The 23,426-nt window shown below is 46.2% G+C and overlaps 1 protein-coding gene across 13 annotated transcripts in view; it reads left to right on the forward strand.

The window, feature by feature from the left end:
- Window positions 1–23,426, forward strand: part of LOC105185384 (rap guanine nucleotide exchange factor 6) — a 250,225-nt gene that overhangs the window by 179,961 nt on the left and 46,838 nt on the right. For all 13 annotated transcript variants that reach the window (XM_025307817.1, XM_025307824.1, XM_011144855.3 and 10 more), the window contains one exon: window positions 7,068–7,143. In XM_025307817.1, the coding sequence (XP_025163602.1) occupies window positions 7,068–7,143 (76 nt within the window). The remainder of the gene's footprint in view (window positions 1–7,067; window positions 7,144–23,426) is intronic.

Below are 23,426 nucleotides of genomic sequence, written 5' to 3' on the forward strand. Positions count from 1 at the left end.
GCAAATTGGACTCCAATTTTGATAATAAAAAATCACCCGACCGAGCGCCTAGTGATTATTTTTCACTTTCAATCCTGAAGCTCGATTTGCGCGCGGCCATCGTGATGGAGGAGGATTGTCCGGGAAAAACGGAGGGCGATTGTATCGAGAATATACGATCGTTTCATCTTCGTCCTTCTTCGTATCCCTGCGCCGCGGAAACTTTTCGACTTTGCTGCTGCGCGTGTACTTGCCGGAATCCCGTCTATTGTGTTCTCGGCCGTGATAACGGCTGATAAATAAGCCGCAATCGCGGCTTGGCGTTGCGCAACGTAAACAACCTTCTGCTCATCCGACGACGCGCAAACTTAATTTGGCCGTGACGAACGGAGTCGAGGATAATAAAATCGAGGAATTCGCGACGTCCGATGGCCGCGGAACTTCTCCTTCCCCGCCGCGCTTCAGGGGAACAATCGGAAAAAAAGAAACGGCCCGGAAATATTATCGAGTCGATCTCGCTTGTGCGTGTTATACCTCATTGTCCCGTCGCACAATTGCCTCGCGCGGCCATTGCGTAACGCAGGACGATATTTTTACCGATCTCTGTTTTCGCGCCGGACTTTCCTCCCTTTTTTCCTCCCTTTTTTTCGACGCGTCTGGGACACACGAGGAGATTTAACGCGCGCCCGGCGGAAGTCGTCGACGGACAATTTTGCGTCCTCGGCGCCGCGTGAAAAGGGAGCCTAATAGCGCGGTGAATAAGATTAAAAAGAAAGGATAATAGAGAAAGGGTTAATAGCTCTCTAACGGCGTCATAGAAATATTTCATTACGCTGAGTGGATCCGCGGCTTAGTCCCGTGAAATGGGACGGATAATTTCGCGAAATGGACGAGAGACAGAGAGCGAGAGAGAGCCGGCGGGGCGGTGCGGGGAGAGCGGGGAGAAAAGGGCGAGAAGGAGCGAACACGCTCAGGCATGCGAGATTGTCGACAATGAGACGGACGCGCGCCGGGCCTGTTAAAGCCGGAGCGAATTATAACGAGCGTTCCCGCGGGTGTATTTCGGGAAATGGGAGCAGAAAGAGAGAGAGAGAGACGCGAGAGCGCGCGGACAAAAGTTTGCTCTCCGCTTGCTCTCCGCGCGTCACCGCGTGGAATAAAGCGCGGGCGGACGCGGCGTCCGCTGCGAGCGGCGCTTTGATTGCTTCCGTTTGCGAGCGTTGCGGCGGAAAACGAGCCGGAGCCGCGCGCCGCGCCGCGCCGCGCCGCGCGAGCTTTCGCTTTTCCACCGTTCGATCGCCGCCGGTCCTTTTCAGCGGCAACGCGCGGAACGCGCCGCCGACTGACACTGTTCGACGTCGCGCCGCATTCTGTCGGACGCGTAGGAGGGGCGAGGGGGGGGGAGGGAGGGAAGAGAGATCGGTCGAATGAACGTCACGGTGAACGAACCGAACGCGTTTTGCTCGGCGGAGTCGCAATTTCGGCCTCGTGCGAGCCGGCCTTCTCTCTCTGAGAGCGCATCGCGCTTAGCTCGCGTTCGTTGTCGCGCCGCCGCCTCGGTGAAACAATGCTCGAGTCCGCTGTGAACAACGGCTTCTTGCTTGTTCTTCGAAAATTGTTATGCCTCCCGGCGACACATGGTCTGTATTTATGCAAGCCGAAAAGTAAAAATTTTGTTTGTTTGAAAATGATTTTTCCCATAGTCTCGTGTTCTGAGCGAAGGCGAAGAATTGCCTCTTTCGATAATGCGATTAAAGTGTGAGCCATTCATCTAAAATTTATTAGATATTATTGTATTTTCCTCTTGTTTCAAGAGGATCTCCTTATATATATCAATTAATTTTCCTCTTGTATGAAGAGGCACTGATAGAAAAATATAGTTGAATTAATATATAATCTCATAATCTCACTATATTTTATAGTTCATTTTGGCGTCAACCATACTTTTATAGTTCGTGGAACCTGCAAAATACAGTGGAATAAACACAAATATATAGTCCATGATTGTCTGAAATAATTGCGTTTAGTTACTACTTTTACCACATATATGATAATTTCTCATTCACAAATATAGTGAGATGTAATATTCATATAGTTACATCTGTCATCATATAGCAAATATTCTGGTAATATTGATTATATGAAAGAGTTACTTTACCTACCATTTTATATTTGTATCCGCACAATAATTTTAATTTAACTTACTATAATTCTTAAAGTAAAAATATTATATGGTTAGTTATACTATGCCTATGTCGTAATTATTACCGATATTATGGTAATACTTACTATAAATATGATATTTCGGACTATAATTTAGTTACTATATCATTATAGTTCCAAATATCATATACTTTTCTCTCAGTGCGGGATATGTTGATTCGAATGTCGGTTTCTCTTGCTCAGTCATGCTCCACCTGCAGACACGAACGAAAAAATAATCATATGCTCATGGATCAGAATATTTGAGACGCTTTTTAAAACAGATATGTGTGTTACTGTAACGTACAACGAATTTAATTTACCCATATTTGGTCAAATACAATTTGTAATCTATTGCAAGAAATTGAATAATACATTCTTTCTTTTAACTATGTTTCATACAATTGATATGTTATGATGAATATCTTTGCAGCTATGAAGTCTATAACAAAACTGATTGGGAATTTGTTTGTTACGATGATCTTCTTTCATTCGCGCCTACTCGTTAGTAGAACTCATTAGTAGTACTCATTAGTAGAACTGGAGTCAGAGGTATATTTATATATATATATATATATATTACTTTCCGCTATGCGTTATAATTTTTTCAAATGAACCAGTATAACCAGTAAGGAATAAAATACAGTACGAATAAATAATGATACTCTTAAAAAAAAAGATGAAATGATCTGTGTACAAGAGGAAAGTTATATTAAAATCAATAAAATTTGCATTATACATATAACATATAATATAACCTTAAGAATATAATGTATTTGTAATATTTTCCTCTTAATCTTAGAGGAATCCTCTTGAGGCCATATATAAGAATAAAATCCTCTAAAGATCCCTTAGGTGATTCCGCTTATTCTGAAATTACTTTTTTTTGGATGTGGATATAGTGTGCGTATCCTCCTCTGCCGAAAAATTTATACTGAGGTCTCAAGTGAAGTCTTTGAAAAATGAGAAATTTCCGTATGAGATCTCGCTCGAAAGAAAAGGGTAATGCCGTTTTGATCAAGAAAAATAGAAATGCTTTTTTATTTTTCATACGACATCTCAGTGGAGACATCTTACACCCAAAAAAAATATTCTATTTGTAAAGTGATTTTTCCTATAATCTCATATTCTAAGCGAAGCCTTTCGCAGAAAAAAGATTCCTCTTTCGATAAAGCGATTAAAGTGAACCATTCATCTAAAATTTATTAGATATTATTCCAACTATTTTCCTCTTATTTCAGGAGGATTTCCTCTTGTATCAATTAATTTTCTTCTTATGTGAAAAATACAGTCTATGATCTACTCGTATTACTTTTCGCTATACATTATCATAATTTTTACAAATTAACTGATATAACCAGTAAGAAACAAAGTACAACAAGAATAAATAATAACCCTTAAAAAAAAAGAAATTAAATAATCTGTGTATAAGAGGAAATTTCTATTAAAATCAATAAGATTTGCATTATACATATAACATTTGATCTTCCTAACTTTAAGAATAATATGTTTATAATATTTTCCTCTTAATCCTGGAGGAACTCTCTTGAGGCCACATATAAGAATAAAATCCTCTAAAATTGAGATGATTCCGCTTGTTCTGAAATTACGTTTTTTTTCTTTTGGTATACGAGACGATTGAGATCTCACATTTTTCGAAAGTCTCACTTTAGATCGCAATGGAAATTTTTCAGTAGGACGTTCGCTCTCTCGGCGATTGCGGTGACATTTGCGCGGATTTCTTCAGCGCGCTCGGCCGAATGCCGGAATTAGAAAGGCGTACCTGCCATGCGAGCGAGTTCCAGAATAAGACTCCGGCTTTCTCCGTCGAGTGTTCTCGCAACTTCGGTAATATCGGCATCGGGACTCGCGCACTCCTACTTCGCGTTCTCCTTGACACTCGTTGACACAATCTCACGGAAATAATCGAGCAGGAAGGAGCGCCCGTTTCCACTCGTCAATCGCGCAGTAGCCAGCCGGCGAAACGTCATTGTCGAGAATAATGGATTCGAGTCCATTAGAGAGCCTGTATTTTCACGTGTGTGTGACTAGTTGCTGCCGTTGCGAAATAACTTATTCAGAGCACCCGCTGTAGCCGATCGGGCAATTAGGGTACGCCCGTCCTCGCCGAAATTAGCCGCGCTTCGCCCGGATCGATCGTTCGTTCATTCGTTCGTTCGTTCGTTCGTTCGTTCGTTCGTTCGTTCGAGCGTAGGCGGACGTAATTTGGACGCTCGCGCAGCGAAATAATCATAATCCCGGCTTGACATCACGCTTGCTCGCGCGACATTCACGGAGTTAACTCGCGTAACAGAGTCGTGACGGGAGGAGGGGGGGGGGCGCGCGTCATCCACGTCGAATTGAATTTTCCGCGGTGCACGCGCGTGCACGCACGAGCCACGGGATGCGTTACGCATCGCGGCCTCGAGTTGTGTATACAACCCGAGGAGAGAAGGAGGGGGGGGGAGCGAGCAGCGGGATAACACGCGGGCGGGTCAACAGCCTTCGACAACCTTACGGCCTTCTGCGACCTCTCTTTCCCCCGTTGCCGTCTCGCTTTTCCGATTCTCTCGCGGTCGGTCGCGCGTCGGCCGTACCCGATTCACGGTCGTTGCCGTCAAATTGAGGACTCGCCGCGCCGAACGATACAGGCGTGAACGAGTGAAACTCGTCGGAAAGAGACGTCACTTTCAGCTCGGCCCCGTCCCCGTCGCTTCGCCGTCCTCATCTCCGCGCTCGAGTGAACCTTTTTGACGCTTCATCGCCAAAAATAAGTAATCTCGGAATCAGCGGAATCATCGAAATTTTAGAGGATTTTACTCTTATATATGGCCTCTAAGATTGAGAGGAAAATATTATAAAGACGTTATTCTTAAAGTTCGAGGAATTATATGTTATATGTATAATGCAAATCTGATTGATTTTAATGTGTAAATTTCCTCCTGTGCACAGATGATTTTATCTTTTCTTTTAGGAGGATTATTATTTATTCGTACTGTATTTTATTCTCACTGGTTATACACTGATAGGAAAATATAGTTGAATTAATATATAATCTCACTATATTTTATAGTTCATTTTGGCGTCAACCATATTTTCATAGTTCGTGGAACCTGCAAAATAGGATAAACAAATAGTAGAATAAACACAAATATATAATCAATGATTGTTTTAGATAATTGTTCAGTTACTTTTACCACATATATGGTAATTTCTCATTCACAAATACAGTGAGATTTAATATTCATATAGTTACATCTGTCATCATTTAGGAAATATTCAGGTAATATTGACTGTATAAAAGAGTTACTTCACCTATCATTTTATATTTGTATAAATAATTTGCATAAAATAATTTTAGTTTAACTTACTATAATTCTTGGTAAAAATATATGGTTGGTTATGCTATGGCTGTATCGTAATTGTTACCGATATTATGGTAATACTTACTATAAATATGATATTTCGGACTATAATTTAGTTACTATATCATTATAGTTCCAAATATCATATACTTTTCTCTCAGTGTACAAAGATGTTCATCATAATCAATTGTATGAAACACAGTTAAAAGAAAGAATATATCTGGTTGAAGCATGAACAAAAGAAGCCGACATTCATATTCCTCTTCATATAAGAGGAAAATTCATTGATATGAGAGGAAACCCTCTTGAAGTAAGAGGAGAAAACAGAACAATATGTAATAAATTTGAGAGAAATGGTTCGCTTCGATCGCTTCATCGAAAGAGCAATCCTTTCTCACTGAAAGACTTCGCTTAGAATATGAGGCTACACTCTTTTTTTCGGTGTTCACTTTGGGGCTCAAACGAATTTGGCGTTCAAACTTCCGGTCTCGTAAAAATTACGTTCATTCTCTCAACGTTTGGGCGAATTCAACGTTGAGGAAGCCTCAAAGTGTGACGGATTAAAAGTTGGGATCAAACTTGAGTGAAGCTTGGATTTATACTCGAGTCCAACTTCAATTCAAGCTTGAGCCTCCCGAGTCGCGACGGATCTGACGCGCTTAGACTCTCAAAGTCTAAGCGAGTTTAACGTTTAGGCTCCAAGTGTGAGCGAACACAAGCTTCGGTCAGACTCGAGTCTGACTTGAGCAGAACACAGAAATTTGAGGCCCCGGCCTGTGCGAAGGGGAACGGTTCCTCGACGTCTCACGCTGCGTGCTCAGCCCCGCCGCTGTTTCCCGTGCGGGGAAACTCGATTTCGGCTCAGGCAATCCCATTTTCAGCGGGGGTTGGTCCCCCCCTCTACCTCCCCGCCCCCGCTCGCAGGAGATATCGTCGAAAATCGGTCGAACCATTGCGCTTTTACGGCTCATTTCAGGAGCGCTCTCTCGACGATGGGGAACATCTGTCGACGGCGCTACGCTCACAATATTGGCCGTATAAACGTTAATGCCGACCTAACGGTGGGGGGGGGGGAGGCGAGGAAGAAGAAGAGAGACGCAGCTCGCCACGGCACCGTTTCACCGCAGCGTGAAACACGCAAACACGCACTCGTATCGCCGTTCGATTCGAGGCGCTGCGAAATTGCGGGGGCCTCGCATGATGAATCATGGCCCGGGGGAGGAGGGGGGAGGAGCGAGAGGGTAGGGCCACCCTCCTTGGCCGTCGATGCGCGATAAACGATACTGCGAAGAAGCCAAGAGGGAAGACTGTTGACTCTCGGGACTAAACGCTGTCCCCCTCCCTCCTCCTCCTCCCCCCGCGGCGAAAAGGTCGTCCGTGTATCGAGCTGGGGATGCGAATAGAAAGAAATACATACATATATACATACATAATATATACATATATGTGTACAGTCGACAAATATTTTTCGTGTGCGATGGAATTTTTAATGGACCGCTCGTCGTTCTCTTGCTGTTGCAGCTTCGGGAAGCGGACGGGTGGCAGCGCCAGGAGACCCAACGAGTGCTTCGTCCTCGAGCCCTCCGAGATGATTGTCGTGAGTAGATTTTTCAGCAATTGTTGACTCGAGAGAGCAACCTGCAGACGAGTCAGACTCGTCGCGTTCGCGTCGTCTCGTTATCCTACGAGCGGGCTGCGGTAAATTGCGAGGATCGTTGTTCGCGGTGAGGCGATTTTTTCGCGGCGAGGCACGCGCGAGAAATTGGGAGAGACGCGGTGAGGTCTCTACCGTTGGGTTCTCTGTATTAATTGAGAGGGAGAAATGTCGCGGTGGATTTGACATTTGCGCAAATTTACGAACCTCTTTCTCTCTCGTCGAGGGCTGCGCGTATTTTCCGCCGTGCGCGCATAAATTGCAAACATTCCGCGCCGAAAGGATAGCGAGCGTACTCGCGATCGAGAGCGAGTTTCACGAGGCGAAAGCGAGAGAGTTATAAAGCACGAAGCTGCGGTATAGCCGAGTAAATTAATAGGGCTCTGGTAAGAGCCTGATTATTTTTCCACAAGATTAATTGAGCCCTAGTGAGGAATAGAAAGACAAGGGCCCTCTAACGTAACGAAAATGGCTGAACGAGTCCTTATAAGGCAGTGTTATGAGGACCCTACAAGGAAATATTTTTATTATTCGTTTTCTTCGTTCCAAGAAATTTAGACTGTAATCTCCTTATTTTTTTATAACCTTGTTAGTATACAACAAAAATTTTTTATTTTAAAAATATAATACATACTTTACAATAACATATTTTAGCATTTTTCGCACATAAATATTCTGCTACTGTTTTTATTAAAGCTTTGCTGCACTTCAAAACGAAGGCGATACTAGAAAAATTCTTGAAAGATACCAATGAATATGGCAACTAATAAAACTAATAAGATTAATTTTTAATCGCGGTATAATTAAAAAAATATTTAAAGGAAGCAGATAGAGCGTACCTACTAGAGCGATACTAAACCGCAATGACAATTTTATTACGCGCCTCAGATCTTATTAATTTTCTACAACAAAACTTGATTTTGCACATCTAAAGTATCCTTAAAAGATCCTTCTAAGGCCCACATCAGTTTTCCATGTTAAAGCGTTCTTTCGTAAAATCTAAGGCGTCCCTAAAAAATTCGTCTAAGGCCCCTATCAGTTTTCCTTCTGTCAAAGCATTATTTATTAAATCTAAGGCGTCCCTAAAAAAAATCCTTCTAAAGCCCTTCTCAGCTTTTACCATCAAAACCTTATCTCTCTAAGGCATCCGTAAGCAATCTTTCTAAAGCCTTTTTTAGCTTTCCCTATCAAAGTCTTATTCATTAGATCTAAGGTATCTTTAAAAAAATCCTTTCAAAAATCCTTCTCAACCCTTCCCTATCAAGGCCTTATTTATTAAATTTAAGACACCGCTAAAAAATCCTTCCAAGGCCCTCATCAGTTTTCCTTATCAAACGCACGCCCGAGATCCGCACTCCGCCGTCTCGAGCCGAAAGAGAGAGAGAGAGAGAGAGAGAGAGAGAGAGATGGAGGGAGGGGGAAAGAGAAGGGGAGGGAAAGTTCAGGCGCCGCGGAATGCCTTGCGTGTTATCCGGTTTCATTAAAAAGCGAACGCGGCCGGCGCGTTTTTTGGCTCCGGCCGCAGCGGCTGCGATCAAAGTCGCAACCGGGCGGACAGGTGTGATATTTTTCCGTCCGGCTCGCGGAATGATAAAGGGGGCGGAGAGCGAGGGGGAGAGAAACTCGCATGGCGAGTGTTCGCGCGACATTCCTCGCTCTCGCGAACCGAATGCGCCGGTGAGCGGCGATATCGCGCGGAAAGACAATGCCGCTCGCCTAGGAGACGCAACGCGCCAGACAGTTAATCAATAGTTTCTCTCTCTCTCTCTCTCCCTCGCTCGCTCGCATTATGCTCAGGCTGAGTTTTGGAATCTCCCTGCTCGCTCCCTCGCCGTCGCGTTCTCCGAGCAGCTTGCTCGCTTCACTTGGCGTCCTCGGGCATTCGCGTACCGCCGTCGCCGTGCGGTCGATTCCTCCGCGTGGGATCCTGAATTGGGGCAAACTTTCAGATCCCGCCGGGATCTAATGCTCGCGAAGCTGTCGGTAAAAAATGCAGCAGCGCGGGATGCGGGAAGGAAGCGTGTAAAAAGCGCCGTGTTCTTCCTCGCGGAATTATCCTCGCGCGTGCGAGGAACGTCACGTCGCGGCTCGTCCTCGTCGTCCTTCCGCGAGTGCGTGCGTGATTAAAATATCGCGCGTGCGATCGAAGTTACGTGGGACGCCACCGTTTTGCCTCTCGCTCGGCTCTAGGTATGAAGAAATTGCAGGTTTTTCTTGCCTTTGTCGCGGAGACTTCGTTTCGTGCAACTTTGACGTCACAAGGCGTGTCTGCGCGAATTTCTTTTGCGCGCGTCCCGATGTGTGCGCGCCGCTTTTTTCACGCAGCATGGTCGATCAAGGTTCGGGCTGAATGGTAATTTCGTTTGTTCCACTTGCGTGCGGCGCGGCGTTCGCCCGACGAATCGGCTCTCTCTTTCTTTCTCTCTCCTCTTTCTCTCGCAATTAGAAAAAAGAGAGGAATGCAGCGGCGAGGCGCGATGGAGGAATATTTCAGATCGCTTTGCGCGGTAGCATTTTTGTTGTGCGCCCGCTCGCTCTCTCTCTCTCTCTCTCTCCCTCCCTCTTGAAAATGCGAGACACGACTTTCTCGTCGCGTATCCAGGCTTAATTACATTTGCAGTCGCCGCATTAATTACGCAGTCGCACGGGATGCGCGGATATTTCAGGCGAACTTTAATTCGTGCGTATGATATCGCCGGGGAATTCTGGCCGCGCGTCGCTAATTGCACGGCTTGTAGACGGGAAATTAAGTCCTCCTGACGCGAGCTGCCATCTGTGGCGACGCCCCGCGGCCGCTGCTTTACCGACAAATAGCCCGCTATCGCGTACTGATGGTCGATTAAACCGCATAATGAGAACGATAAATTCACCGAGCGATAAGAAAACTAACGAGGGAGTAACTGCGAAAACGTGTCACCAGCGCGAACGCATTTACAGGGACTAGATTGATATTTTCCAAACATAACACCGCCTCGAGACAGACTTTTTTCTTCCCACCCTCCTCCTCCCCTCTCTCTCTCTCTCTCTCTTTGTTCAAAGTATAATCCAAGTTCAAAGGAAAAATCGGTTGCGTCAGCGTGACGATGACAGTTGCAGATCTCCGTTTTCTTCGATTTCCAACGAGCGGATTCCTCGGCGGAGTCGTCGACTCTGTGCGAGCCTTGCAGGATATTAAGTCCTTGTTAAACGACACGCGTAAAATATACTGAGTCGTCCGGGCCGCTGGAAGTTGGCGGGAAATATTGCCGGCGTGCCGGATGATGTACTTTCCAATTTGCGAGTGAAACGGCGAGCGTTACGGCGTGTCGGGCTTAAAGGCTCAGCCGGCCGCTCAGTATCAATCTGATTCGGCTTCCAATTACGGATTAGCTGCGTGTAAACTAATCCGCGCGCAGCTATTAAACGACACACGCGCACCCACACTTTTCCACATGACGCTCGCGCTCGCGCGCGGCTTTATACCAAAGGTTACGTCACTCTCGCGATAACCGCTCGTTGTTTTTCGCCGCGTCGTCAAAATGAACTTTGAAATTTCACCGCTCCGCTCCGAATCCTGCACTGAGAGAAAAGTATATGATATTTGGAGCTGTAATGATACAGTAACTAAATTATAGTCCGAAACATCGTATTTATAGTATCGGTAATAATTACGATATAGGCATGGTATAACCAACGATGTAATATTTTTACTTTAAGAATTAGAGGAAGTTAAACTAAAATTATTGTATGGATACAAGTATAAAATGGTAGGTAAAGTAACTCTTTTATATAGTCGATATTAGCAGAATATTTGCTAAATGATGACAGATGTAACTGTATGAATATCAAATCTCACTGTATTTGTGAATGAGAAATTATCATATATGTGGTAAAAGTAACTAAACGCAATTATTTAAAACAATCATTGACTATATATTTGTGTTTATTCCACTGTATTTTGCAGGTTCCACGAACTATAAAAGTATGGTTGACGCCAAAATGAACTATAAAATATAGTGAGATTATAGTTAATTCCACTATATTTTTCTATCATTACGCCCTCTCTCTCTCTCTCTCTCTCTCTCTCTCTCTCTCTCTCTCTCTCTCTCTCTCTCTCTCTCTCTCTAGCGTGCGCACGCCCGCTGTTGCTCCGCGATTATAAAATTAACTCACCTCCGCGCACCTCGAGGAGCTTCCTTTTTCTCCTCGCTCGTCGTTTTATCCTTCTTTCCCCGCCGATAATCGATGCCTCCGCCGGAAGGCACCCGCAGCCGCGATCCAGTCTCTCCTCGTCGGCGTGCCCGATCGGCAGCCACGTCCGCGTCGCTGGGAGCGGCCGAATTCTGCGACAGCGCGAGGTGAGCGGCTGGCCTTTGACCCGGTTTACGCGCGCCGAGCCGATAACGTCGCGTCGCGGCGCGTCGCGCGGATATTGATTTCATTTTCGCGCGCGCACGCGACGGCGGATTTTTGTCCCGTGCGAGAGAGAGAGAGAGAGAGCGAGAGAGAGAGAGGCGCGGCGTGGCTTGTCGCTTCGCCGATCGCGTCGCGCCCGCGCAAAAATATCGACATACCTGCCAAGTGGCCAGGTGCTGCGCGCCGCGGTTCACGTGTGTCCCCGGGCGACTCCGTGACCTGACGAGCGAGTTGGACGCGTGACCTTTAACCTTAGCCTCTGGCGGTATCGCGCGGCGGCGGCGGCGGCGGCGGTGGCACTTTATCCCCATCACGCCGCGTCGCGCTCGCACGTGCCGGCCGACGGCTTGCTTATTGTGCGCTCCGCTCTGCTTCTCCGACTTTGTCGACCGGCCCTTCCGCTTCCCCTTTCGCAACAGCGAAAATTAATCATCGACGCGGGAAATTAGTCATTCGTCTCTCTCTCTCTCTCTCTCCCCGCACGGTGAGAAAACCTCGTCCGGTGCGTTTTCTACGCGTTTAGCGCCGCGCCGCGGCGGCGGCTCAATCTTGCCGAGCAGAGTCGGCGATTCTCAAAGCGATCGGCTGTCTCGTCTCGCCGATCGAGACGTCCTCACGAGAAGCCTCTTCGAGTCTCGTGAAAAAGAAAAGAAAAGAAAAAAGAAACACGATTAACGAGAAAATCCCGGGTGAAACAGAGGAGAGATATTCTAGCTTCCTCGCTCGCGGGAGCCGGCCGGATCCTCGAGAGCTCAGTCGATAAAGCGGCAACGAGGCTCTTCCGGGGACTCGCGCACTTTGAAGCGCGCGCACAAAGCGCTATTGTTCGTTCCGATCCTCGAGGACGCCCGCTTCTCGGAACCTCGCGATCGCCCGTTTAATTATCACCGGCGGTACTCGGCGCGAGAAACGGCCGGGGCCGCCGCTCTCGCCGAGCGGAAACCGGAAAAATCCGCTCGGAAAAATAGCGCTCGCTCGTCACGGTCCCCCCCTCCTGGCCCGGCCCCCTCGTCTAGCGCGCTCGTCGGTGACGGACACGAGAGTTATTAATTTCGCGCGTCTCTCTCGCGGGCGTGTCTCTCGCGTCGCGTCGCGCCGCGTCGCGCAGGATGCGGGCATTAATTGCGTAACGAGTGCGCAGCGCTCTTATCCTACGGCGCGTGCACTTTTCCGCGCGCGCGGCCTTATCGGCAGTGACGAAACAACGGCGGGCGCCAGCGGGAGCGCGCGCCGGCGCCCGGCATTAATAATCGTCTCTGTTCCGCGTCGGAATTCGATCGGCGACCGCGCCGCGCGATTCCGCGCGTCCACATAGACGAGACATCGTATATCTTCCCGTCCCCGTTTTCTCCTCACACTGAGGAGAAAAATATTCGTCGTTGAATTAACATTAATCTCGCTATATTTTATAGTTCATTTTGGCGTCAATCATATTTTTATAGTTCGTGGAAACCTGCAAAATATAGTAGAATAAACACAAATATATATAATCAATGATTGTCTTAAATAATTGCGTTTAGTAATTTTTCATTCACAAATATAGTGAGATTTAATATTCATACAGTTACACATCTGTCATCATTTAGCAAATATTCTGCTAATATTGACTATATGAAAGAGTTACTTTACCTACCATTTTATACTTGTATCCATACAATAATTTTAGTTTAACTTCCTCTAATTCTTAAAGTAAAAATATTATATCGTTGGTTATACCATGCCTATATCGTAATTATTACCGATACTATAAATATGATGTTTCGGACTATAATTTAGTTACTATATCATTATTCCAAATATCATATACTTTTCTCTCAGTGCACGCACTGATTCGATTCGCTCTCAGCCGCGCTCGATCGTCTGAACTCCTCACTCTGCACCAAAAGGAAATAATTTCAGAACAAGCGATATCATCCAAATTTTAGAGGATTTTATTCTTATACACGGCCTCTCAAGAGGACTCCTCCAAGATTAAAGAGAAAAGAGAAAAGACGCATATTATAAACGCGTTGAAAAGAGAAAAAACGCATATTATAAACGCGTTGTTCTTGAAGTTAGTGGAGTTATATGTTATATGTATGATGCAAATCTTATCGATTTTAATGTAAATTTCCTCTTATTCACAGATCATTTAATCTCTTTTTCAGAGGGTTATTATTTATTCTTACTGGTTATACTAGTTAATTTGAAAAAATTATGACGCACAGCGAAAAGTATCGGGGACTCGAATAAGTTCTCGCTGTTTTTTCGCGCAAATGAATGCTTTATTTAAAAAAATTAGTAAAGAACATGTCATTGAAAGTATTGTCCATCGCTAGCCACTACTTTCTTCCATCTTTCTGGCGGCATACGAATACCATGTCGAAAGTACGACTCATCTTCTGAGGTTATCCACGACCGACCCATTTTTTGGCATCTTCATAAGAATGGAAGTGCTGCTCAGCCAGGCCATGAGTGATCGATCGGAACAAGTGGTAAGCGGAAGGAGCAATGTCCGATGAATACGGCGGGTGGGGTAGGACTTCCCATTTGTGAACGTTTCCAAGTAGGTTTTGACCGGTTTTGCAACATGTGGCCGAGCGTTGTCATGCTGCAAAATTACTTTGTCGTGTCTCTCCTCCTATTGCGGCCGTTTTTCCTTCAATGCTCGGCTCAAACGCATCAATTGCAATCGATAGCGATCTCCCGTGATGGTTTCGTTGGGTTTGAGGAGCTCATAATATACTACACCCAGCTGATCCCACCAAATACAGAGCATGAGCTTGGAACCATGGATATTCGGCTTTGCCGTCGATGTTGATGCATGGCCGAGCTTATCTCACGATTTTCTACGCTTCGGGTTATCGTAGTGTATCCACTTTTCACCGCCAGTCACGATACGATGCAAAAATCCTTTCCTTTTCTGCCGTTGGAGCAGCTGTTCACACGTGAAAAAACGCCGTTCGACGTCTCTCGGCTTCAATTCGTACGGCATCCAATTTCCTTGCTTTTGAATCATTCCTAATGCTTTTAAACGTTTGGCAACTGTTGTGCGATCAACTCCTGATGATTCTGCAAATTCATTTTGCGTCTGACATGGGTCTTCATCGAGTAATGCTTCCAATTCTTCGTCTTCAAACTTTTTCGGTGCGCCAGAGCGTTCTTTATCTTCAACATCAAAATCATTATTTTTAAAGCGTCTAAACCAATCTCTGCATGTTGTTTCCGACAGAGCATGGTCGCCGTAAGTCTCCACAAGAATTCTATGTGCATCAGCTGCAGATTTTTTTTGAAAAAAGTAATGCAGTAAAATTCCCCGCAAATATTCTTCTTTTGGCACGAAATTCGACATGTTTAACGCTATGAAAAAATATGTTGTTTACGCTTCGGCGGAATAACATATACTGTCACTTCGAGCCTAATGGTGAAGCTTCACGATGAAGTTGGCTGTAGTATTGTTCGATGCAAAAAGGCTAAGATAACACCATCTGTCGGGAAACAGCGAGAACTTATTCAAGTCCCCAATAATATTTATATATATATATCGGGTGTTTCAGACCACCCGGGTCACCCGATTTTTTCGTTAACGCGACATTTTAGAGAAAAATATTTCAGACAAAAGCTGTAGGATTTCAAAGGATCTATTTACTGACGCTATGAATTTGACCTTGGGATAATCTTGAAAAGCCCAGACAAGATCGACATAAAAATCTTAAATGGAAACTCCAATTTTTTATTGCACCGTCTTTTTCCACCAATTAATCTGAACAACTTTTGTCTAAAACATTTTTTTATTTACCTAATATTTTTTGAGATATTTAAGGAAAACTTGATAACTTTTTCAATATTTAACCCCCGATATCTCGCTAATTATTTGTCAGAAGAAAAAGTGGTACTAGACTTTTTCGCTCTATTTAGTCTCAAGAATATATTGTTACAATAGTGCCCTGATTTTTGTTAATTTAAATAATTTTGAAATTTCCAAAAATCAGCCAAAAAAAAACATATATATATATATATAGATGTACTTCTGGCTCCAGTTCTACAATAAGTAGGCACGAATAAAAATAAAATAATAAGATCATCATAACAAACAAATTTCCAATCAGTTTTGTTACGAACTTTGTAGATACAAAGATGTTCATCATTCAACCAATTGTATGAAACACAATGAAAAAAAAAAAATATATTATTCAACTTGTTGCAATAGATTATAATATGTATTTGACCAAATATGGGTAAAGTGTCTTCGTTATATGTTACAGCAACACACATACCTTTTTTAAAAAGCGTTCCAAATATTCTGATCCGCGAGCATATGCTTACTTTTTCGTTCGTGTCTGAAGGTTGGAGCATGAACAAAAGAAGCCGACACTCATATTCCTCTTCATATAAGAGGAAAATTCATTGATATGAGAGGAAACCCCCTTGGAATAAGAGGAGAAAACAGAATAATACATAACAAATTTGAGAGAAATGGTTTAACTTTAATCGCTTCAGCGAAAGAGGAATCCTTTTTCTGTGAAAATGCTTCGCTTAAAATATGAGACTATGGGAAAAATCACTTTACAAATAGAAAACTTTTCCTCGGGTGTACGCGTCTCCTTTGATGTCGCGCGCGCGCGCTTAGCCAGAGACTCGACTTCAAGCTCGCGACGTGATCAAGTTAGATGAAGGAACACGAACGGCCGTCTCACATGTCCGAGAGAGAAGGTCGATTTTACATTCGACTCGACCGCTTTCGCTTGGAATTGAACGCGCAAGCGAACTCTCTCCTCGCTGCCGCGTTCAATTTCGCTCGAAAAGCGGCACGCGCTTACTCGCTTGATCTTGGGAGCTTGTCTATCTCAGTCACTTGGCGAATGTATCGCGAGAGGTATCGATATATCTCGCGAGGAGAAGCTGCTATTTATGCCTGGGCAGCGGACGATAAGACACTCCGAGATAAGCGTGAGACTTATCTCACTCGAGGAAACGTCCCGTCGCGTCGCGTCGCGTCGATGCAACGTTTCTCACTCGCGGCTTTACGATTTTCACGGAAACTTACAATCGCGCAGCGGAGCCGTCGACCGTGACATCAGCAATTTTCGTTGTCCGCTGCATTGTACGTCGAGGAAATAAACCGTCGATCGGGCGGCGGGAAAGAGAGGGAAGCGCGGGGCGGGGGGAGGGGGGAGTAGCGGAATTTCCGGTACGACGGTATCGTCCGTCATGCGGACGGAAAGTTATCCCTCAAAGGGAAACTTCCTGTTTATGCGGAAAAGTGCGCGAGCATCGGCGGGACCAATTTCTATGGGGAAAACCGATAACCGGTGGCGAATCGATCATTACGGGCCGTCGTATTCCGAACGAACAAACAGGAAACTTCGCTCGTCGTTGTCGTCGTGAGAAAGAGAGAGAGAGAGAGAGAGAGAGAGAGAGAGAGAGAGAGAGAGAGAGAGAGAGAGAGAGAGAGAGAGAGAGAGAGGTGTACCAACAAGTTGCGGCTGGAATAACCACCGCCAATAATCCACCGCCGCGCCATTACGAGCGGCTCGTTACTCGCTCGTTCGCGTCGGCGCGTTTTCTTTTCCAGCCGCGATTTCGCGCAGTCGGGAATATTCCAGTTTTTACGACACGCACCGCCATGTTCGCGTTCATTTCTTTTGTTTTTTTTTTTTTTTAATTTCCAAAGGTCATCGAGTTAACAAGACTCATTATGACGGCGTATTCCTGAAACTAAATGGAGTAAAAAGAGTCCACCACGCTTTTCCTTCCGACAAATGGTTGCCGAGATATCGCGAGCTAAATATTGAAAAAGTCAACAACATTTCCCCAAGTACCTCGAAAAACATTAGACAAATGAGAAAACATTTCGGACAAAAGTCCGAAGTTCAAATTAAGCGGCAGAGAAAAAGGTGACACGGTAAAAAAAAGGGCGGTTTCCGTTTAAGACTTCAAAGTTGCCCTCGAGATCTCCTCCGGAGATCCTGCTCTCAGGGTCACAAATGAGAGGTCACTTGAGACGCACTTATCAGGACCCTGCAACTTTTGTGCGAAACATTTTTGCCTGCCGTGCTCAGTTTCCGTGATATCTGCTGGAAATTCAACACTCTGTACAATACATAAGTATTAATATAAGACATATATATTCCACGCATATTTAAACACATTTCTGTCGACCCCACCCCCTCCCCCTCCCATCTCCGGTGATTGAAGAGAGAAGGCGGCAGCCCTGGTCAGGGGCGCGACCGCTAAGTAGACATCCGGCACGCTCGCGAAGACAAAAAAGGAAATGGGCCGAGAGGGAGAAGAAAAAACCGGCGGCGCAGAAGCGGCTGGAGAGGCTCGAGAAAAAAATAATGACGCGAGCGCAGCGCCGCCGCAATTTCCGCGCCTGTGCGCGCACGCTTCGTGCTAGCGTCCAATTGTGCAATTATACAAATTGCGATCTGTGTCCCACGATTATTCCCCGTGTCGACCCAGATGCGAGCGAGCGAGTCAGCGGATCTCCGCGAAATCGCCTCTCCGATCCGCGACGCGTAACTTTTGCGATTTCCGCGTCCGCGGCTTGTCCTCGATACATCACCGTGTCCTCGCGATGGAGAGCGCGCGCGCTGCTTTCTTCGTTTCTCCTCCTCTGGCTTTTCTTTGTTTTTCTTTCCTTGTTTCTCGCCGGCTTCCCAGCTTGATAACGCGCCGTCTCCCCCCCTCCCCCCGTCCCGCGCCACCGTCCGCCCGTTTCCGACGTTTGTCGTAGACAAATGTCGACGTCTGCTCGATATTCCAGTTCGCTTCTCCGCCGAGACTCGCTCGTTTTTCCTCCTTTATTCAGTGACGAGCGCCGCCGGCGACGCTCCTCCGCGTAAGAAGCGTACGCGCGTATTTACGTAAGAGAACCGCGACGCGGACGCCACATCCGCCGCCACATGCGTAAGCCTCCGCGGATAAGGGGATTCATTACGGGGACCTCCGCGTGCAGGAAGTCCGAGTAAAATCGGGGCCGTGACTCGTCATGGTATTACTCAGATTTCAGGCTTATCTGAGGGGGAGGCAGTCCTTTTAGCAGTCGCTGCCCTCTCTCCCTCTCTCTCTCTCTCTCTCTCTCTCTCTCTCTTTTTCTCTTTGTCCGCGACACGTCGCCCGCTTTTGTACGGCGCGGCGTTAAACGCGACTGACCGGCGGCCCTCCCTCGTCGTGGGCTGTTGAAAACGCGCTCGGGCAACAACGAGTTGTTAAATATGCGCGGCTAATAGAGTCGCGTTAACGTTTTCGAAGCGACACACAGAGAGAGAGAGAGAGAGAGAAGTGTGAATTCGGTAACCGCCGGCTGAACGTTCAACGTCACCTCCATCTCTATCGACGTCGCGTCGATAACCGAAAAAAAGTGTTCTATCTGTAAAGTGATTTTTCCCATAATCTCATATTCTAAGCGGAGACTTTTACAGAAAAAGGATTCTTCCTTCGATAAAGCGATCAAAGTGAGCCATTCGTCTAAAATTTTGTAGATATTATTCTGTTTTCCTCTTATTTCAAAATTCTACTTATTGTAGAACTGGAACCAAAAGTACATCTATATATATATATATATATATTATATACTATTATATAATAATATGTAATAACGTAATAATATAATTATATATAATATATTTTATATAATTATATATATTATATATAGTATAATATATAATAATATAATACTATTATATATATTACTTTTCGCTATACATAGTAATTCTTTTAAATTAATCAGTATAACCAGTAAGAATAAATAATAATCCTCTTGAGAAAAGATTAAGGAATCTGTGTATAAGAGGAAATTTATATTAAAATCACTAAGATTTGCATTATATTATTATATAACATGTATAACCCCTCTAACTTTAAGAATAATGTGTTTGTAATATTTCCCTCTTAATCTTAGACAAGGAACAAGAGGAACAAGAGGAATCCTCTCGAGGCCACGTGTGAGAATAAAATCCTCTATCAAAATTCACATGATCCCGCTTGTTCTGAAATCACTTCTTTTTGGGCTGGGTAACAAAGACACCCTAGCGTTCAAGGATTAAAAACACTAAATGACCGCCGCGGAAAGTTGCACGTTCAAAGAAATATTCGACGAGAGCCGCTCTTGATTGCAGCGAAAGTCGACGCGTCCGGAGGTTCTCTCGCACGCGTTTGAAAGTTCCGACGTTTGAAAGCGTTACACCGCCTCCGCCATTCGCGCGCTCGTGGCGCGGATCGTCCGGAGGAAATGCGCAGGAAAACGAGAGGAAACGTGCAAGTTCGAAGAGAGGATGCCGAAAGTGCGCGATCGTCGGCGGCGGCCCGAACGAGACGCCGCGCCGCGCCGGCCGGGCGCTGCGCGAGGAAGAAGGACGCGAGATATCCGGGCTCTCGAATGCGACGCGACTTGCTGGGGGCTGCACTGCGGCATACTTTAGTGTACTGCTTGAACTCCGGTCGTGCCCTTTCGCCTTTCGACATACTCCGCGCGGTATAGCCTGCGCCGGCCACTGATATGTCGGGCCGCTTATTCTAACTGTTATCGCGATACGCGCCGGCTTATTGCCGGCGCATAGTTGGAATACTTTGGCCACACGTGCTGCCGATTGTTTACCGCAGCCCCCCCCCGCCCCTCCCTCGCCCTTCCCAGGACTGCGTTTCGATATCCTCGCGAGCAAGTGGGCACGCATTCCTCGCGTTTGTCGCGTTGCCGTACGCTTTCTTGCGTAATTGTGCGAAAAGTGATGATACAATTATTGATGTTTATTCATTTTCATAAAATTAATATCAACGCTGATAACTGTGATAAAAAGAAGGAAAAGTCGCGGTTTAGGGGAGTTTTCCTAATTGTTCGTCAATGTCGCCGCGGCGCGCGTCAGAATCGCGCGAGATTTCCGCGGTAAGCGAAACTCGATTGTGAACTACAATAGCGGAGGGAGGCTCTCCCCCCGGCTCCCTCCCACCCCTCCTTCGGCCGCTCGGCAGTTTGTACGCCGTGAAATTGCGGGGGCGACCGAAAACGCCAAGTGGAATGAGAAAGCGACAGGGCGCCTGTTCGTGCCGACCCATTTTGGACGGCCTACTCTCTCTCTCTCTCTCTCTCTCTCTCTCTCTCTCTCTCTCTCTCTCTCTCTTCCCCCCTCCCCCTTCTCTCTTTTCTCTGACATAATAGCACGCACGACGACAAAGGAGAGGCTTATTAACGCTGTATCGCGCGTACGGTTTCGGTCCGTTATATGGTGAACAGTTCCGCGAATCGCGGACGGGTGGCAGCGCGACGCGGGATTTCTCAGGCGGATAAACGCGAGCGTCGCTTTCGTCGTCGGAAGAAAACGGAAAAAGCGAGCGGAAGAAGCGACCGGCAGATCCGCTCCGAAAATAAATCCCCGCTCAGACATCGCGTCCTTCCTCCCCCCCCCCTCCCTGCCGCCCGCCAACCGCTCATGCGAGGCCTGCTACGAGCTAGACGAGCGCACGTGTCCTCTTTTTTCCTCCTTCCCTCCTCTTTTTCCCCTCGTAAATTCCACCGGACGAATGTGCGTCTCCCTCGAGCTAGAGAGAGAGAGAGAGAGAGAGAGAGAGACGCATTTTTGCCGCGTAAGCTCTTAATTGCACAAAATACCGTATTTGATGAGCTCTCAGCGCGCGGATTCCGCGCTTCTTTTTGATAACGTTTAAACCATTGTCCCTTCGTCTCTTTAGCGAGGAACGAATGCCGACGTTGTTGTTTACCCCCGACATTTTTCTCGCAAATTTTTCATCCCTGTCCTCTGTCTCGGTCGTACTTTGTCGTCCCGCGTCTGTCATTGTTTAATTCAACCTCGCGACCCGTTCGTTAGCACTTTCGATCGGCAGACGCCGAGTACCTCTCGATCGGTCGATGAAACCTTATCAGTCGCAACGAAATCGTCGGCTCGCCTTGGCTCATTCACGGCCCGACCGCCACGCGCGCGTGCCAATCTCGCGTTTAACCCTTTTAACCCTTTGAGGCATAGTGGTAGGTATACTTACCACCTATTTATTCTCACATGTTCATGAAATATTGCATGTTTGAGGGATTCTTGTCGGGCTTTTGCGTTTTTTAGCTTCTTGTATGATATAGGAACATACATGAAAGGTTGAAAAGTGTTTTGCATAAGTTGTCCGTTCCATTTATTATAAATAAACAAAGTGTGAAAAATACACATTTTTATAGAAAAAAATCATTTTCCACGAACTATGAGTGAATTTTTTGCTTAAAATCAAGATTTCGGGGGAGGGTTTTTTGAGTCGCTGACTACGAATCTGAGGTCCAAATTCCAAAATTAATTTTCCAGGATGGCGGATCATAGAATGCACATAAAATTAGCTAAAATTGTACTCTGGGTAGTTTTTCAGCTCGCTGATTACGAATCTGAGGTCCAAATTCTAAAATTTATTTTCCAAGATGGCGGATCACAAAATTTTTATATGATTAGCTGAAATTGTACTTTGGTTAGCTTTCAAGGTCGCTGATTACGAATCCGAGGTCCAAAACTCATTGTTCAAGATTGCAGATTCAAGTTGGCGGATCATGGAATTCTAATATATTTACCTGCCATTGTCTTCCAGTTAGTTTCTCAGGTTTTCGACTACAAATCTGAGGTGAAAAATGACGATCTTGAAATGGAAATTGTGAATGTCGATTTTCAAAATCGCGAATCATAGAATCCCTGATATGATCGACTGATATTACACTCTAAACACAAAATCCCACAATATCCATTGTCACCGAAATTATCACGATTTTTCATATTTGTAGCCGCCATCTTGAATCCGCCATCTTGAATTTTGAAAATCTGATAACGAATTCATAATCAGTGACTCCAAAAACCCCACAATACCCATCGTCACCGAAATTATCGCGATTTTTCATTTTTCCGTCCGCCATCTCGAATTTCGAAAATCTGATAACGGATTCGTCATCAGCGACCCCAGAAACCCCCGTATATAAATTTTCATGTGATTCGAATTTTCTGAAAAATACGTGCCTCAAAGGGTTAAACGACCACCGACGGTTCCAAGCCGGCGGCGCACTTTCTGCGCCGGAAGTGCACCATTTCTCTTTCTCTCTCTCCCTCTCCCTCTCCCTCTCTCTCTCTCTCTCTCTCGTTGTCGAAACGCACATTTTTAAATCCCTTCGCTGGAATCACGGCGGATTTGCACGGATCCGGGAGATTATTCCCCAGGAATTCGCGGAATCCAAAGCTGCGCGACAAAGCGGCGTTACTGCGGCAACATCCCCGCGGGCGCTTTCGAAATCGAGGCACCGCCGCGCCATCTCGATTCGCTCGGCGCAGTAGCGCACGCTGCCGCCGCCGCCGCCGCCGTCGCGTGACGTAGCCGGCCGACCCAGATCTTTTGCCGAGCCGCGCCGCTGGATACACCTGCAACCTGTCGCTGCCTGCCTACCTACGCTCCGCAGAGCGAGGCGTATTGACTGACGAGTAGCACGGCCAATGCTAGAGAGGCTCGGTACGCTCGAGCGATTATGGGTTACGATTAGGCTGCGAGCGCGTGTACACGTCGCTGCTGCCCGTAAGTAACACACACACACACACACACACACATACACATTCTCGCGGTTGCCCCGCGTAATTCTATGACGCGAGTGGGCGAAGGTGCGAGACACACGATACGGCCGGAGTGCATCGGCTGTATCGATTATCCCGACGGCGTGAGTGTGTGCGTTCGTACACGCATCGGACGTTTCATTCATGCCGTATGACTGGACACGTGTGCACGCGTGCGTGTGCGTGTGTGTGCGCGTGCGCGTGCGCGTGCGCGTGCGCGAGGGACGCGGGATGGTGGACGTACGTGAAGTACGCGAAGTCGCGCGCTGGTGT

The sequence above is a fragment of the Harpegnathos saltator genome, unplaced genomic scaffold, assembly GCF_003227715.2.
Source record: "Harpegnathos saltator strain DR-91 unplaced genomic scaffold, Hsal_v8.6 scaffold128, whole genome shotgun sequence".
Classification (NCBI taxonomy): Eukaryota; Metazoa; Arthropoda; class Insecta; order Hymenoptera; family Formicidae; genus Harpegnathos; species Harpegnathos saltator.